Consider the following 12,866-nt stretch of genomic DNA (forward strand, 5'->3'; position numbering starts at 1 on the left):
AAGGACACGAGATCTGTTTAGTGATTCTGTAGGCAACAAAATTCCTCTTCTTAAATTTCCTACAGCACTGCAGTTGTGTAACTTCAAATGTTGATGGACTCATTCCACAGCGTGCGGAAAGCAACTGACGCTGACTGAGGCTTGCTCACTTTTACTCAGCTTTCTCGTTCTCACACTAAATCAGCTCAATTCTCACTCGGGCCAAGTGAGAACATATACGACTTCTATTCTGGTAGTTGAAAATTGCTTTGCACACCTCCTGTGGTACAGCAGCATAATGTACCACATGCCTCACACAACCTATCTGTCTCAGAGAGTTTGCTTGGGTAAAGCTGTGGGGCGCAAACCCACAAATAGAAAACGTGCTAATAAAAACTCACAGCTGGAACTTTTTTTTTTCTTTTTCTTTCCACATTCAAATGAAAGCCCAAAGAAATTAGCACCCTAAATGAGAAAACCCTATTTGCTCAAACTGGTGAAACAACAACAACAACAAAAAATGAATCTAAAGAAATGCCAGAAAGAAGGAAAACGTCACATTGGTTTAGAATATAAAAGCAGCAAAAGACATCCCAGGATTTAGAGCAAACCTCAACCTCTAAAATCTTTTATCAGCTTTTTACAGACTCGGTGAGTAGAAAAAAACCCATCAAGTTTATAAAATCTAAAAGCTATTCTAAAGTTTCTGTAAGTTCTGCACCAATAAATAAACCATCAGACAGTCGTCTAAACTAATGCGTGTCTCTGTGTTCATGTGGACACTGTTTTCAGCACCAATGTTTAATTCTAGCAGAGAATGGAAGGCAATGTTTTAAATCCTCCATCATAAGTTCTTACAACCAGAGCCAGCCCATTGGGTGGGGTGGATGTTTCTGCATAACCCTTTACAGCTTCTTCTCAAAGTAGCAGCTGAATAATGGCAGTTAATTATCCAGATTTATTTGCAATATTAATTGTAAATAAGTAAAGAATACTGAAGTTAAATTAGGACTGTTAACGCAACTAGAGTTGCCCATATCAAACTTTTCCTGGGTAATGTAGATTTCAACTTTTTCTTTTTTCTTTTTAAGGTCTGACCTGGCAATTTCAAAAGTCATCATAAATAAGAAGTTTTAAGCGGGTTAGTTTGCTTACCCCTTGGGCCGGCTCTGCCTGTAACAAGCATCTAATACTGCCTTCTGCTTCTAAAACTTGTTCTAGTTTCTACTATAGCCCCTCCCAAGTTAGAAAACGTAAATCAACAAAAATAAAGGGAGAAGGAAGAACTACACCTTTGGTATTCAGAATCAGCTGAAAACCCTTTTAAGTATCCAATATTTTAAATCCACTAGAGAACTGGTGTATGTACTTCTGTAACACTCTGCAAGGAGAAATTAATATATCTGATAAGTACAATAAAACACCTACTACGGAAGTGATAGGACCCTGAGCAGTGCGACCCCTGGTGGTGTACGGGTGTAAAGGCTTGCTCCAATGGTTCAATGCACCTTAGTGGCCGAGGACATTTAATGCTGTATTAAATTTCCGCTTCACGACAGAGGTATTACATAAGGCTAGCCCTTTAAAAAAAAAAAACAAACAAACAAAAAAATACACCAGTGCTATAGAGTGGCTCCATGTCAGTCTCCATGAACATTTTGAAAATAAGTGTTGCGTGCAGAAAGATGGTGTGTAGGATTACATGACAAAAGAGATATGAGGACTAACTGGTATATAATTTATGTCTATTTTCTCAACTATTTATGTAGTTGAGAATACAATAGAACGATTGCATCTGTGGTTGCAGTGGTGATTTCTGACTTTCTCTGAGGTCTTAGCTCTTTTAGCATCCCAAATGGCCCCAAAATGACCATTAAGTGATTCAAAGATAAGTAATAACAATGAGCTAATTGTCAGTGTTAGTTCCTGTATCTGCTGCTGGTTTCACAAGGGTGAAATGTGGAGATGCATCTGCGTGTGCTAATAAAACAGTCTGTATAAGAGGTGAAGGCAGACGTAGACTCCCCCCACCCACCAAAGGGAGCTGCAGAGTCAATTGTGTAAAAGTTATTAAGGTCGATGTGAAGGTTGAAGACTGAGAAAACAGAGAGAAAAGAGAGCCCTTGCTTCCAGTTCCAACACTCCAAGGCAATTGGGTGCTGGTAGAGGGAGAAAAATCATTTACGTACAGGAGGAAGGGTTACTCTGCACCGCCATTGTCCTTTTAGAGATCACTGCGTCTCAACTTGGAAGCATCACTATATTCCATTCATACACTCGCACATTCATACAAATACCCTTTCTGTTGAGTCCCAATCTGTCCCACCACCAAAACACAGTTGTGTGGCGACCCACTCCCACCACGAGGCACATACACTCCTGCCGAGCATGCAGACATTCAGGAACATTAGCACTGAGAGTTATTTCTCCACAAATAGAGGGATCACAACCATATTTGCTAATCCATGGGTTCGCATCCGCTGAGGGGAAGATCCAGGAGCTAGACGTGGAAAACCCCTTAGGAGACGTGTGGAGAGGAAGACGGGTGTCTCCAGAAACACCAGCCCCGTTTGGTGTGCTGCTTGCGCAGGATCTCTTCCTCGCGTTCACGCTCCTTTTGAGAACGCAGGTAGCGGTCTTCCTCCTTCAAGAACCATACAGGCGGCCAACGCTGCTTCTCAAAGTGCCTCTGGTTTTCTGCAAGAAAGAATGCAAATTTTTCCTCAAAAAATCCTGTTTGTGCAAATGTCCTTTGTAACCAATTCAAGGTGACAGGCTAGTGAAATTCCCGAATGTAGAGAAATTGCATTCTACATTTTGGTTGAAACTAAAATTGACAGAAAAGTAATGAAATGGAGTTTAGGGACAGGAGAGCAAGTCGACTGCAGCATACCTGGAGACATAGCCTTCATGTCTTTGGGAAACTTGCGGCAGATGCTATTATAATTGGTGCAGATGTGATGAAGACACCAAGTAGAAAGTTGTTTGGCATTGTGGAACTGTGACAAGAAAAAAAGAGAAACCATTACTCTTCAAAAGAAATAAAAAAAACTAATGTATGTCTGTATGAAATGAATGCAAACTGATTCACCATACATGACCACAAACTATTGTCTACATAAATGCACTTTTAAGTCAAAACACACCTGTGAAACTTCAAGGTAAGCTAGCACCTGTCCATCAATGTCCACTCCTTTCACTGCCAGTTGCAGTAGCTCATCCACAGCATGCTGCTCTGAAGAGGCAAAAAAATTAAAGAGAATAAAGTAAGTATTTTCTAGTTGCATGCCCCACTGACAAGTAATTCTCCAATCCTTTGTGTTAAACTACATTAGAGGTAAAGGTCTTCATTATTTTAAAAGTTATAAAATTAAGTTCTCAAAATGTGAATCTTAACAATAAAACAATGTTCAATTGCATTCAGTTGGTAGGGGACAAAGAAGAGAGTGGCGTTTAGACTCTGCTGTGTTTATAGCACTCCACGCAGAAATACATACCAGTGAGGGCAACGAGTCGTGGCAAACACAGACGGTTGGCCAGAACTATTAGCTCCATGGGCTCCAATCCAGGACATGGTGTCAGGAGACCACAGTACAGGAACTCAAGCACTCCATGCATACATGCTGTACTGGTGTTAGGAATCGATACCTATAATATAATTGCAGCAAGGGAAGATGTGGGTAAAGTGTAAAATTCTGTACATTGATGCAATTGTGTGCAATGCAAATACAACGCAATAAACAGAAAAAAAAAAACAGATCACAATGGTTCTCAGTCCTTGTGGTGCATGTTTGTTCGTTATACTGTACACTCCTTTGAAAAGGATCTATTGTCACAGTTTCATTACTTTACATATAACCAATTCATCAGCAGCTGATGAAGCGATAGCCCCAGAAAACGGAAGGAAGGTAAAGGTAAACCATTATGATAGAACGACTCCCCAGGAGGTCTTTGAGTCTACCCACTCTGTCACTTTACAGCCTCCACTCTCATAAACAATTAAGAAAATGCCAGAATGGTGTGGTCTCTAGTCCCAGAGAAAGGTAGCCTCTATAGCTAAGCAACCGGTTGCATTAATGAATGGACTCAGACATAGTGACATATACAAATAAGAGCTGCAATCAATACAAATGGTATTTTGTCCTCAGAATTCCACCACTATTAGTTTACTACATGCTAAATCAAAAAAATATTCATGCTAAGACTAAAGTGCAGAGGTATTAGATGTTAATACACAGATGTCAGACAAACATCTGTGATGACCTACAGATGCAAAGTAACACAACAGCAGCTAAAAATTCAGGTCAAAAGATGTGAAAGAACAAAGAAATGAATGTGATAATAACCTACATGATGACTCTGGAGATGGCCGTCTTGGTACTGTACTTGATCGCATTGTAAATTTTTTCTACATTTGCTGCTAAGATAAGGCTACTTTCACCAGAGAGCAATTCATAAGCATCAGGCAGTTCTCTAAGCAGTTTTTTTATCGACCCAGAAAGTATTTTGAGATCCTGGTAGGAAACATGGAGGCTCTCTGTGGGATTTACCGGAGACACAGACAGGGGATTCAAGCATCAAGCTCCAGACTCTCATTATTGTTCTTGGGGATTTTAATAGCACAAACCTCTCAAATGAACTACTTAAGAGAGACAAACATACTGAATCGCTGCTACAAAGTCTTCAAAGCAGCAAACTGTGCAGGTCCTTATGCAGCTTTAGGATTCTCTGATCACTATCTACTTCATCTCATTGTAATCTACAGGCAAAAACTTAAAACCTCTGTAAGGAAGTTGTAAGCTCTGACTGTAAAGACTGTCATTTGACTGTAAAGACTGCAGTGTTTTTACAGCTTCAGCTACTGACCCAAATGAACTTGCTAAAACTGTGACATACATCCGTATTTGTAAGTCTAAATGTGTAGACCAAATAATATGAACGCCACGCACTTTCCATTGAAAAGCATATCAACTAGTTTGTAGTTTAAGCAAAAAGGCGAAGAGTTGATTTGTCATTTGAAAGAAGATTGTTTGAATTTGGGGTTTTGAGGAGGATTATGAAGAGTTCAGTTCGTGAAGCTTTGACCGTTTCTAGTTACCCATATGACATAGCATATTCGCAACACACTGACCCCCTTTTGTTCAGCACTGAAAACTGAGTTATTTTGAGTGTTTGGGTTGAGAAACTACACTGTGTAATCATGTCTTAAACTTCTGCTTGTATTTTAAAAATATTTTTTGTGTGGTTTAAAGCTTCAACAGAGAGGACTCAAACCGACATAGAAACAGGGCACATGCTAATTGCTAAGTTTAGGCTGATACTGATGTACAAAGCTTTGTGGGCAGCCTGGTTCTGATTTCAAGGATCATGTTTTCAGTGTCACGACATGAGTAACATGACTTCTAAAGTAATGAATTATTTATGCTGCTGATAAGTTTACATTTAAAATAAATGTTATTCAACTGAGAAGGTCCACTAAAACATATTGTCATTGTCTGTTTTTGTCTTCATACTAGTTTAAATGGCTGCATGTCAAAAAATACTTCCTGACCAGCTGTTTGCATGTTTCCGTTGATATTTTGTATATTTATCTTTGGTGATGATCTTCATGTCTGTGACCTTTCAAGGCTTCCTTCCAATCACAATAAGACTCTGCAAATTCTCTATCAGACTCAAGACAAGACTCTGACAGGGCCCCTCTATTACATTAATATTACTAATATTATTATTAACAATAATCATAATTTGCTTAACAGTAAAGTCCATGACTCCAGAAAATAAAAAACATAACTAAAAATACACGTATATAACTTACTTATTATTAAGCAGATTTTTTTTTTTTTTATAGTTTCCATCATAATTTTAAACTTTAACAAAATGATTCAAAAATGTATTTATAGTTATTCTGAACACATGAATCCTTGTATATTGAACTCTTCAAAAAGAGACTGTGAGATCAGTCGGAACAACTTCAACTTAAAGACAGCCCTCAGCTTCCTTTGAGGCTAGTCAGGTCAGGCACACATGCCTCACCAGAAACTGAGCCTGAGAGGTGAAGCACACAGGGATCAAATCTTGAGAAATATTGGTTTCAGCGAAGGTACTCTTCTTCAATGAAGACGCATTAAGAGACACAACCTTTTTAATCTGTCGTTCTGTAGCCTTTGTGTAATTTTCTCAATGTTTCTAAATACAGCTAATCTAAGACAAATCAACAATATGGACACTTCACACAGAAAACAGCGAACATAAACATTAAGACCTCAGACCGCCACATTAAAACCAAGCCGATGACATCAATTCGTCTGTGGTTTTTGTCGAGGTAAAGAACCCGGCCTCCGAGAGTAGAAACAGGAAGTCAGAACTACTGCTATGCACATGTTTTTATACGTGTGAATCAAGTTGTTTTCTCACCCTGGTGAAGCAGATTTTCACAAAGACACGTGCCTCAGTTTAATTTAAGGTTAAAATAAACAAACATCTGAAGTCTTTTGTCAGGCAAAGACCAACAAAAGCAGTCAATTGTGTGTAAATGCATTTATTCACAAGTTCTTATCTCTGGACATTACGTGTCTAAGTCATCGAGAGATGTGGTTATTTCCAGACCTTTAACACCAGCCGGGAGTGAAACAAAGATTAGTAGGTCAATCTGATAGAGAACCATATGTGTGGTTTAGGTCATCAAAAATATTAATCTAATCTCAATAACTCCTTAACTTTTATCACATGTTATCAGATGTTGCAAGCTGTGCACTATACAACCTCTAACAATAACCTGGTAATACCAAATTACCAGAATAGGTTTTAAAAGGCCTTCACAGGGAGTTATATTTTGATTTACCTTGTTGTTGACTGAAGCTACATAGAGGGTGCAAATTATTTCCTATTGGTTGAATATTTGTAACCATATTAAATCCATCCATTCATCCATTACTTATATCTACTTATCCTTGCAGACTTGCACGGGGATTAGTGTACCTGTCTTCTCAGGTCATTGGGGGAGAGGTAGGGTACACCTTTGACATGTCACCAGTCCAATGCAGGGCATACAGAGACACACTGGACAAACAGCCATGCATGCACACACTCATACTTGAAAACATAATTTTAGTCATCTAAATGTAAACTCACCTTAGGTTTATGTTTTAGAAAAAATTCAGTTTAATTGATTTCAAATTTTAATTGGTTGTTCAGGGTAACATAATGTCAACAGCACCATTTCTTTATAAAGGAAGTTCTTCCTTTCGTTTTTTCTAAATTTTCCAGGATTTAGGATTGAGACATCCAATTACATTCCATTCCAAAACTGAAAGTCCCAATATCTCCAAGGTCTTTATTCCCTGGACAATCTCACCTCCTCGATGTAGCTTTCCATGAAGGAGCCGCGGAACATGGCGGCCATCCAGTCACAGCTGGATATGAGCAGGGGCTTGTGGGCCGGAAGGCAGCCGTCATCCAGCCGGAACACAACATCTGAAACCGGGGTGGGAAAAGAGCGTTCATCTCGTGGAATGCCACAGAAGCCCAAACTACAGAAAGGAAAAGACAGACGAGGCGGACGTCCAGACAGGCAGCAAGCGGACCAGACAGACACACAGAGAGACATGGACACAGGTAGACAGACATAAAGATAAATTGACAGGGAGATGCAACAGCTCTCCACTCATTGTATGGGAAGGAAAGCAAATGCAGGGTGGTGGGTTATGCAGAACACCGGAGAAGTCTGGTAAAGAGGGCTGTGTTGTCCCAAAAAAATCTGTTACATTGTTAGATACATTCTTATTAATTTATTCAATCAAAACTTATAGGAGTTTTATGGGAACAATGATCACTATGATCAGAAATAGAACAACGGCAGCATAGAGAAGTGAAAGTCAAGTTTTGTTCAGAAAAGGCAAAGACAACACTAAAAGGAGACACAATAAAAAACAAATGACAGTGAAGGAATCAGTTAAAGAGACAGATGCAACAAGGGGGGGCATCACATCTAGAATGACAAATGCTACACAAAAATATTGCAGCATTGAGTGGCTGATGTGGTTTACCAGCAAAAGTCCCTTTATTGAGGCACTCTTTGATTCGATTGGCTCTGCGGACGTGGAAGGCCTTTGTGATCTCCTGGTTCATGAAACTCTCTCTGTTCAAAACGTTCGCCACCATCATCCGAAGGTCGAACACCTCAAGCAGCTCCGCAATAGTGGCCACCTGCATCAGATCGCCTCGACTCTCATCCAGGCTGCCTGTGTAGAGGTACTGAAGCACTGCCTGGAAATGCAGCAAACCCAAAGGTCAAACACACTGAAAACTTAAAGAGCATTTAATACACAGTGCAGAGCATCAAGAAAGAGTCTTGTTAAAAAAAAAAAAACTACATACATTTCTTTTGTTTTTGCTAGTTTTGTCCTAGCTAGGTGTTCCCTTTAAAAAAAAAATATATATATATATATCAGACAGAGATAAGCCAAATAAATACAAAGTGAAGAATTCAAACAATGATTTCATTTAATTTCATGACAAAGGGGGAAAAAAGCTATTAAACTAACCCTATGTGGAAAAATTAGCAAGCTAAATTATGCATTAACCTTTATTAACCACTAGCAACGAAAACAATTTAGAATAACCTTAAATGGTTCCTCCTGAATGAGTGCATCCATGGCAACCACAGTCATCAGACGAGGTCGTCCAGTCATGGGATCATCAACATGCTCCAGACACACACTGAGAAACCCCCTCCCCCATCCAGAAAGGGCTCGACCTGTCCCCATTGCTCCCATTGAGCACTGTGCTCGAGAGGGGAGTGCATTATCACTCTGGGAAGTCCTCAAAGACCCCTGCTGGAGCAGCTGCGGTCGGTTCAGGCCCCGCACTCCTCCATCTATTCCATCTTTATCGATGTCCAGGCTCTTAGTGCGCCCAGCTTGCTCTTTGGCTCCTCTCCTGCTCTGCTCATCTTCCTCCCCACTCTCTGTGTTTTCCTTGCCGTCCTGTTCCTCTCCCATTGCCCCAAAACTCGACCCACCAAGATCAAGGGTGAAAAGGTCATAGAACTTGGAGCAGGATGTAGCCAGGTAAACTTTGTGCGCAAAGACACGAGTGGAGCCACCCTGCAATAGGAAAAGAGCATCGGTGCAAAGAGGGTGACAGAAAAGGGAGTCGGGGCCTTCGCCGTCTGTGGCCGGTGGGTCGGGGATGCCCACTATGGGGCGTGGTGGTCTAGGAGGTAGGAAAGGTGCCTGGAGAAGGGGTCTCTGGACCTTTTTCAGGTGGGACTTCCAGAACTGCAGGTGTCGACGGGAAATGAGGGCTGCACGGATGGCGTTGTCAAACACATCTTTTACTCCGAATTGGGCGACAATGCTTGTCTCATAGTAAGGAATCCCAAGTTCTTTTGCCACCTCATGGCCTCTTTCTGGAGGGAGGATGTCTGTTGGTTTTATGGGCCTGTGAGTCATAAAGGAAAACGTTCAACCAACAGGTGGAGCAAGATTATATATTAACAACCACAACCACTCGTGCAAAGACAAGCAAGCTTATGTACATTTTTGTATCTACTGGTACTTGGAGAGTACATCTCACTTCTAAAACAAAAACACTGAGTGACGTCAATACAGTGATGTGATAGCAGTTTTTATGGGTGGCTGTATTTCCAACAACGTTTGCACTGTTGATATACTTCACTTATCATGTCAGCTAAGCTCTATTGGTCCTACAATGGCAATTCTTTGCATAAGATTTGGTTTCTTGCCTGTTGTGTTTGTGTTACATTGGGTCTCAAAAGTGTTCACATTCTGATTTAAATGTTTTTGTGATGCAATTGTTAAATTAATATAATTTATCGATTGTATTAATTGATAAATCATTTAATACAATTTCTACGTAAAATGTGACATTTATCTTGTAAAATATACCTGAAAAACAAACACATTTGTTAGAAAAAAGTAACATAAATTAAAAACTTGGAATAACCTGTTTGTTTGGGAGAACATACACTAGTGCTCTATTGTACCTTTTATATTTAATTTCAATATTCAACCTTATTTACAACATTTTGACTTATCAATATTTGTCTGCTACCTACATCCATCTTCAAAAGACCCCAGAAATTCTGTTTGTCAAGTCCAGTGCAAGTCCGTACTTAACGTAAGCAGAAATCCAGTTTGATGCTTAAACATTTTCTCAGACAGTCAGAACTTTCTGAGATTTAGGACCAGACCTCTCTGTCAATGTAGCAGTGATTTGTGCACTTTTGGGAGCTATTGTACATTATCTCAATCTTAAGGAGAAGTATCATTTTCAACAGGTTTGTTACTGAAGAAAGGCCCCACTTAAATCCCTCAAGCCAGTTTTTTGTACCTTAAGACATATCTTGCAAGTTGCAAGCAAGGTAGCAAAGCAACATTATTGCAGGTTGTGTCTCGGAAAGAATGTTGATGCTTAATGAGGAATGAATCTCACTTTGCTAACGGCCGTCTCGCACGGTTAACTGCATCCAGGTCAGCGTAGCGCAGATCCAGCTGGCAGCCGACCAGGATGATGGGTGTTCGGGGACAAAAGTGCTTGATCTCCGGAAACCACATAGTGCGAACATGGCGCAGGGAGTTGGGATTAGCCAGAGAGAAGCAGAGTACCACTACATCAGACCTACAGGGAAGGATGAGAGAGAAAACACTTCATTTTATGTAGAGACAAAGGTGGGCTGAGGTGCTCTGTCATGAGTAGGGAATGTCAGTCAAGACAGCTTTTGGGCTTCGATGGATATATGGCAACAGAAAAGGAAGAAATAAAAAAGAGCTCCTGCTGACTCATGCAACATGATGTCAGCTTGCATTAAAACTTGCGCAAAGTGCATAAGGAGGAAGCTTGTTCAGCTTTTGCAAGGCATCAAGGGAGCAGGAAGCTTATGTGAGAGCTAGTAGGTGTCTGTCGGATGATGGGGAGGTTTACAAGAGGAGTCTAGACCTTGCAACTATTTGTGTGGCTTGAGCCTCTTTCTTTCTGTCGGGTAAATCTCCAAAAGCCCTTGAAAGCATCAAGAAAAAGAAGTCTAAAAATAGTTCTGGATTTAAACTCTCAAACAGATCCATCAGATTCGTTTGAGCAAGCAGATAGCCGCATTTAGCAGGCTCTAATCCTCACAAGATGGGGCATGTCTGCCTCCTTCAAGGTAATGTCAAGGGTGGATCATTAACTCTTGGTGAAAAGGCAAAAACAATTTTTTAATAATTTGTAACTCCTCACCCTCTGCAACAATGCATAGGACAAGACTTTTAGCCTCCGCAGCAAAAGAATACTCAGACTTATGTAACTTGTGCTACTACATTAATCATCATTTGTGGCTTGGAGACAATTCAATCATATGACTATATTGCAGTTTTTGACACTTGCCAGGAATCCAGTACTTAACAGAGGATGTGAGGTAAATCATCAACTGAACTACATTATAAAACAGTAAAATATGCCTCATTTCCTTGGGCAAAATACCTACACGCCAAGAGTTATGGAGTGTTTAATTAGACAACAAAGGATGTGCTGTTGAAGAAATGTGGTTTTACTGTTACTTAATTTTGGAAAATTCTTGAAGAGAGTTTACAGATTAATTTGATGGACCACAGATGAAAGAAACTTGATGACTCACTGCTAAGTGCACATGTTCTTGTAGACTTAATAAGTAATCAGCTGGGATATTTTTTGCTGTTCTGATTCCACAGTCCTCTTTATTTTACAGATAATCTCTGAAAGGCTCCTAAGGACATAATATAACACAGCAGGCAATTAAATCGCAATGCGCGCACACACAGTCAAGCAAGCTCCCATTAGCACTTTTTCAAAGGATTGTTACTACATCTTAGCCAGGTGCACATGATGCAGCTCACACAATTGTACATATATAGATTTATGTCTCAGCATACAGTCTACTTTGTCTGGCTCAACAATATTTGCCTGCTCCATCTTGAAGACATTTTCCAAATCTACCTGAGGAATTCCCTCATCCGCAGCCCTCTGAACTCTGGTGAAACAACGCTCAAGTTATTCTTGTCTTGATTAAGATGTATTCTTAGACTGAAAATTATGCTGAAAACTAAAGTTTGTCATTTTGTAGAGACCTGTGGGGTTTTGGTCTAAACAGACTTGTATTTAAAACTGTTCATGATTTATTGCAGCTTCATATAAACTCAATGGGATGAAAACTAACCCTAGAGCATGATCCAGCCACCAACACATTTAAGTGTGGCCTAAGAGGTTCTAGGGTGGCTCCATCAGACCATAACACATTCTTCCACAAGGTCTTAGCTTATAAAATGTAGATTTTAGATTGTAGTGTTGCAACAAGGCTCTTTGTCGTCTCTGACCTGTTTAGGTCTTATTTTCCTATCAATTATGGAGAAAGATCCGGTTTCAGTAACGTCTATCGGGGCTTTTTGTGTTTGTTTTTGCATCTTTTTATTGACAAATAACTTTATACAATAAGATATTTCTGATTCTTTGTAGCCTCTCTGCCAACTGTTAGGTGAATTGTGCAAGTCAAAAAATGCCACAAAAATCAACTAGAACAATTGAACTTTATTTATTGTTCATCACTTTCTCTAAAAGTAAAAAAAAACTAAATCAGGTGTGTTTTTAATAAGATTAAATATGGGAATTTATAACAGGTTTGCTTGAAATGATCTATCTTGATCTCCTTATTGTAAGACAATTAGTTGCAATGATGACTTGCAAAAAAAAAGGGGAGTGGGGGGAGGCTGACTCAAGTTACATTGAGTTTAATCTATTTTCCATCAGCTACTTGTTTTCCTGAACTCCTTCTAACAAGACATGTGACAGTGTGTTCTAGGTTTTATGTCAACAAAAACCTGGCCAGGTGTCAGGAGGGTCAAAGAGCAGCTACG

The 12,866-nt window shown here is 39.8% G+C and overlaps 1 protein-coding gene across 5 annotated transcripts in view; it reads right to left on the reverse strand.

The window, feature by feature from the left end:
• Positions 1-400: 400 nt before the first annotated feature.
• Positions 401-12,866, reverse strand: part of rhobtb4 (Rho related BTB domain containing 4) — a 43,694-nt gene continuing 31,228 nt past the window's right edge. For all 5 annotated transcript variants that reach the window (XM_044110723.1, XM_044110725.1, XM_044110722.1 and 2 more), the window contains 8 exons: positions 10,435-10,620; positions 8,601-9,420; positions 8,025-8,244; positions 7,334-7,452; positions 3,477-3,627; positions 3,126-3,214; positions 2,873-2,978; positions 401-2,676 (listed from right to left, as the gene is read on the reverse strand). In XM_044110723.1, coding sequence (XP_043966658.1) covers positions 2,498-2,676; positions 2,873-2,978; positions 3,126-3,214; positions 3,477-3,627; positions 7,334-7,452; positions 8,025-8,244; positions 8,601-9,420; positions 10,435-10,620 — 1,870 coding nt within the window. In that variant the 3' untranslated portion in view covers positions 401-2,497. The remainder of the gene's footprint in view (positions 2,677-2,872; positions 2,979-3,125; positions 3,215-3,476; positions 3,628-7,333; positions 7,453-8,024; positions 8,245-8,600; positions 9,421-10,434; positions 10,621-12,866) is intronic.

This window comes from Gambusia affinis, linkage group LG03 (assembly GCF_019740435.1).
Source record: "Gambusia affinis linkage group LG03, SWU_Gaff_1.0, whole genome shotgun sequence".
NCBI lineage: Eukaryota > Metazoa > Chordata > Actinopteri > Cyprinodontiformes > Poeciliidae > Gambusia > Gambusia affinis.